The sequence below is a fragment of the Silene latifolia genome, unplaced genomic scaffold, assembly GCF_048544455.1.
Source record: "Silene latifolia isolate original U9 population unplaced genomic scaffold, ASM4854445v1 scaffold_20.1, whole genome shotgun sequence".
Lineage (NCBI taxonomy): Eukaryota > Viridiplantae > Streptophyta > Magnoliopsida > Caryophyllales > Caryophyllaceae > Silene > Silene latifolia.
The window spans coordinates 1,620,175-1,625,803 of NW_027413163.1; the positions used below are offsets into that span (position 1 = coordinate 1,620,175).

At 38.4% G+C, this 5,629-nt stretch overlaps 1 protein-coding gene across 1 annotated transcript; it reads left to right on the forward strand.

Moving 5' to 3' along the window:
* The first annotated feature begins 4,079 nt into the window (after nucleotides 1-4,079).
* On the forward strand, nucleotides 4,080-4,988 carry LOC141638466 (uncharacterized). The gene has a single exon (XM_074447880.1). The coding sequence runs from the start codon at nucleotides 4,080-4,082 to the stop codon at nucleotides 4,986-4,988; it is 909 nt and encodes a 302-aa protein (XP_074303981.1).
* Nucleotides 4,989-5,629: the final 641 nt, after the last annotated feature.

Sequence of the window (5,629 nt, forward strand, 5' to 3'; positions counted from 1 at the left end):
CCTTTCCTTAATCAAGAATTGGTCGGTTTTGTAGTTGTGTTGTAGGAGGTGATTTGGGGCATAGTGATGGATAGTTCACATATCCGTTTGGGTCGGAACTTGGTATGAATTTGGCATCATATATAAATAAGAGGTTTTGAAAAAAAAAAAAAAAAAAAAAAAAATAGAAAAGTGAAAAAGTCATGAAAAATCAAAAGAAAAATGAGTTATGTTGTATATATTTGTTTGTTGTCAAGAAAAATAAAAAGGCGAGCAACACCCCTACTCATCATTTAAAGGGGTAGAAAAAGCCGTTGCTAAATAAAAAGGGGCAAATTGATGTTTTTCCAAAAATGAGTCGGGTCTACACATTTTTTGCATGGCTTTGGAAACCGAGTCGTTGTTACGGTGTAGACGTTACCATTTGTTGAAATAAAAGGAGTTTTATCAAATTTTTCCTACTTGAGTTGGGTTTATGCAATTTTTGCATAGTTTTGGTCATCATTGCTATGTTAGGGCATAGACGTGTCTCATGTGTTGCAATAAGAGATGGGATGTGATGTGTCGACGATTCTTGATTTGAGCCCCACATGTCCAAACGGTGCTTGCACCAATCCCGTTTCGACCTTCTCCTTAGCCCCGTTGTAACCCTTGCTTCATGTTTTGTGCATTTTTCCCATTGTTTGCATTTCATTGGACATAGGACGGTGTTACACATTAGATTGCGGGCACGTTTTCGCTAGTCGAGTTAGTTGAGTGATTTTGGTTACTTTTTGTCACAAAAATCACCTTGTTCTTTCATTGAGTGACGAGTGAAAACCGTGAGGATGTCGTTGCCTTGGTCTCCTTAGTCATGGGTCCTTTGGTTGAATCTTGTGTCGGTTTTGTAATTCTCGGCGGACTTGCCCTTTCTTCCCTTTCCCCGCTCTTGAATTAGTTTCTTGAGCATTGGTCACACAAGGGTTGCTTTTGTCACATTTAGGGGGTTGGCACCTCAATTGGCACTCCGAGACAGTACTCCGACCGAGACCATGTTTTGTTATTTGAAAAATCCGACCACTTAGATGAGGAAAGTGGATCATTTTGTTAGATGCATTCTATTTGTTGATTATGTGCTTTCATGATGAATGTGTCAAAAGTTTTGTAGCAAGACCCAACTTGCCTTGCAATATGGCACTCTCCCCTCATGGGTGTCAAATTGTGAGTTGAAGGGGCGTTGAATGCACTAATACTCGATCGGCTTAAGTAGTAGTTTAGTTGAGTGATGCTTATATTGTGCATCCACTCTCCATATCTATCATAATAATGCTCTGTACATTTGGTTTAAGGACTTACTCGGGGACGAGTAAGGATTAAGTGTGGGGAGGTTTGATACCCGATTAATTTACTTCTAATTCCCTCTTTCTTTTATGCATACCGACTCATATCGAGTCGGTTTCGGGTGTTTTTCCTTGCGTTTTGTGCCCAATGCCCGTACTTGTTACCTTGTACATCCTTTTGTAGGAAACGACCCAAGTATGGAGAATTCGGGGCAAGAAAGGCACCTCATTGCCTTTACATGAAGAAGAGGTGAAGAAATGCTGAAGAGTGTGTTTTGCCGTGAGGCAGTGCAAGCCTGGCCTAGCCACCGGCAAAACACACCCGTAGAATGACTTAAGATTTTGAAGAAAAGTTGAGGAATGTGCTTTGCCGGCAGGCAAGCAACCGCCCACCGGTAAAGCACAACAGGTGGAATTTATTTGAAGAATTTGGTGAAAAACAAGCTTGGCCTCGCCGCCGGTAGAACACCCCACGGTCTGGCCAACCGAGCATTTCACACATCCAAAGTCTGAAGAAGGTGTTTTTGCGGCAGGCCAAGAACCGCCCACCGGCAAAACACGGATACCGGATGTTTTAATTCTTTGCACGGTTTTGCGGTAGGGAGCACCGGCTGCCGAGGCACCGGCAAAACGCAGCAGACGGGATTTTGGGCTTTTCTTCCTCTTTTCTTCCTAATCTTGTACAAGCCTATAAATACCCCCTCTTAAACCCTTTTGTACACATAACCCTAGATCTGAAAAACATTCCATATTATTGTAATACCTTCTTAATCAAGCACTAATCTTTCAATAATTATTATTAATATTTAGCAAGAATTAGTTAGTTCTAGTAATAGTCAATTGTTTACACTTGTTTGTTAAAGTTTGTATTGGGGATTTTGAAGGGTTTTCCTTCTTATTAATCAATCAAGCCTTCATCTTTCCTTTTGTTGGTATAATTTCTTTCCTTTCTTTTACTTGTTTATCATTTGTTTACATTTTCCTTGTCCTTTGATATTGCTATAACATTCATCATGTCTCCTCCTTGTGTTGTTTGCTTTTCTTCTCTATTTAGCATAATTTCCCTTAACATGAGTGAGTAGATTCCCTCTAGAGTTTAGGGTGATTCTTTATGGAATTTAGGGGCATGATTCTTTGAATATTTTGGTCTTTGGTGAAATTGTTTAACTTTCCTATTCATTGCACTCAAGGTGTTTGTTGATTTGCTCAAGTGAAAGCTTTTGCCTTTCTTCCTTTATTGCTTAATTCTCCCTTGGAATGAAAGTTTTTTGGGGGTCTTGATGTGTGTCTAGGAGGGGTGTGAGACTTAATGAAAATTAGTAGCCACCTTTAAGATAGCCAAGACATTGGTTCTTCGTCTTAGGTTAATCTCTCACCATTGACCCTTTTTGATCTTCATGTTTGCCCCTAAACCATATTGATGACCCCGAAGGCCCTAGCTTTTAATTAACCGTATTCATTATCATCAACTTGTTTGTCTTTTGCTCTAGTTATTATAACCAAAACCCTTTCTTTTAAATTTTGATTAAACTTGACTCCTAATTGAACTTCGTAGCAACCCCCACCATCCTTGAGTTCGACCCCGACTAAATACTACGCTTTTTCGGGTTTTATAAATAGTTTTGGTATAGGAAGTAGACGACAAATTTCCTGCTATCAGAATGCAGTGACAAATGTCTTTTTTAGAGTTCTCGCGTCGTATATGTTATGAAAGGGTGTAGAAGCACGATCAATGTTTATATATCGAGTAAGGAAGTAAAATTTGGGTAGCATCTGAGCAAATCACGTATATGACATTACGTTGGGAGTAAAACTTGACTAATTCTCATCTTATAGTATACTACTACTTGATCTGCTCAAATATCATATCCTTCCGTTATATTTTATGGAAAAAAAATTACGACCAAATTACCGGAACTCAGAAATACGCAGCCACGCAGGTAAAGACAAAAAAAGCACTATTGTTGATTATGCATTCTCGAACGTCTTAATATTTTCTCCTTATAACGGAATACCAAAATACATACTATACGACCATGATTTGCGAGTATGATGAAGTTTAAAGCATTTATAATCCCTCTCATTGCTGAAAATAGATTATAAAATATTAGTCTCGATACTAAAAATAACTCAATTGCTTTGTTCCAGTCGAATTCCCGTCAATAATTTACATTTTCTTCTTTAACTACGGAGTATAATGTTACAAACAATAATGTCCTCCGGCCTAGGCCGGTAATTTGAGACTTTTATAGTCGAAAATAGATCGTGTTAGGCATGTATCGAATCTGATTTGTTTGAACAAAACAGTGCACAAAGGAGGATAAGCTTATGAAGCTGCAGAAAAAGTAAGGGCATGTGCAAGTGCTTTTAACTTAGAAGTTAAAAAGGTAGATCGTCGTTCCAGAACAGCGATTGAAGAGGTAGCATTGAGCTGATATGACCACAATTCAAAAACGTAAATAAAACCATGCATTATATGGACCCGGAGTATGTGAAAGTCGGGGAAAAAATTATTCGAGTTTTGAGTGCAATCAGGGTCAGAGGGTCACTAAATAATTTAACACGATCCTTACCAACTCCGTAAACCGCAATAAACTCAAGGTTCCTTTTGACGAAGCAAATTAGGAAGCAAATCTCGAGCGACATTAATGTGTCTCACCTAGATTTGAATGTGTTGAAGACAATAAAATTATCTCTATTTCTTTTACAGAACTCTTTTGTAGGAAAAGATTATGGAATCTGCCAGGTCCTCAGCCTTGGAAGATTCTTCTATGGAAAATCATGACAAGTTCCCTTCCGGTTGGGAGTGAGTTTGCTAAAAGGGGCTTAATCTGGGCTCCCTCTTGTTCTATGTGCAACAACGCAGGCGATACTGTGGAGACTCTTGATCACCTTTTCCGTGATTGCCCCCTTAGCTCCAGGATCTGGGCTGGCTCGGAACTAGGTATCAATGTCAGCCACCTTCCTACTCTAGATGTTCGAGACTGGATTATTAACTGGGTTCTTTATCTCTCTCGTCTTGAGGAGGGGGTTACTCTTGTCTTAAGCTTTCTCGCTATTTTGGTTAGCCTCTGGTCCTTAAGAAACAACATCCGCTTCAGGGGTGAAGTCTTTAACCCGAACGTCTTCTTTATCAAGGCTCGGCATCTGATTAAAGAGGTTCTTCAAGCAAATGATAGGAGTAACAATGCCCCTTTACATCCGCCCGGTTTTGAGGAAGGTTCTGATGGTGATTTTGACCTCCAGTTTCTACGTACGGGTAGACCTTTTTACTGTATCGGAAGTTTCTCTCCTTGTGCTAGGATACATATTTATGTTGATGCAAGTTGGAAAAAACCGGGTCTCGCAGGGTTTGGGTGGATTGCTTTTGGGCCTGAAGGTAATTCTATATATGAAGGTTATTTATGTGGTCGGGCTGAATCCCCCCTCCAAGCTGAAGCCCTAGGAGTGAAGGAGGCCATCGCTTGGGCATGCCAGGAAGGTTTTCTCCACATTGAAATCTCATCTGACTGCCTCTCGCTTCTGACGCAATGGATGGGAAATCAGACGATGCACCATCACATAAAGGGCATTCTCCAAGACATTACTCTTATTTCTTCTGCTTTTCATTGCTTGTGTTTTAGTTATGTTCGCAGAGACTGTAACTCCAAAGCTCATGCCTTGGCAAAAAAGGCTATGAGTTTATTTTAGGAACCTTTCTTTTCAGCTGCCAAAAAAAAAAAAAAAAAAAAAAAAAGTATCCAGAATAAAATCAAAATTGTAATAAATTACGTACAATACGACATAGCACTATTTCTAAGCACATGAAATACGGAGTAGTTAAGGAGTTGATGATAGAAAATCCAACCTTAATGAGGTAGCTTGTTTTTGCATTAGTGTACACCATAAAGACCTGTAATCAAACAACAAATTATGAAGTTAATAGCAAATAAAACTATAATGAACATATGACGATGTTAAGGTGTGCGGAGTATATATAGCATAAAATTAAAAGTTGGAGTTTCAATTTAATTGTACTTCTAATAGGATAAGAGTATTTGAACTATATCTCTTGTTAAAATTTGAAACTATATCTCTTGTTAAATTTCTATATTTATTTTAAATTTAAGAAGTTTATTAAAGTTGGAGACTATATGTAATTTTATTTAGGGTGTGCTTGTATGTAATTGACACATCGATGTGTTAAACAAACTATTTGTTTGCATAGGATAATAACATTTATAACAATGATGTATACACCTTTTCCTATTCCTATATGTATGAAGTATGTATTATGTATAGTCTTTTGTGTATATAACAAATTTAAGGGGTTGTTTGGTTGCCATAAGGGA

Coding starts and splice junctions, on each gene's coding strand:
- LOC141638466 (XM_074447880.1), top strand. CDS start 4,080: ATGACAAGTTCCCTTCCGGTTGGGAGTGAGTTTGCTAAAAGGGGCTTA.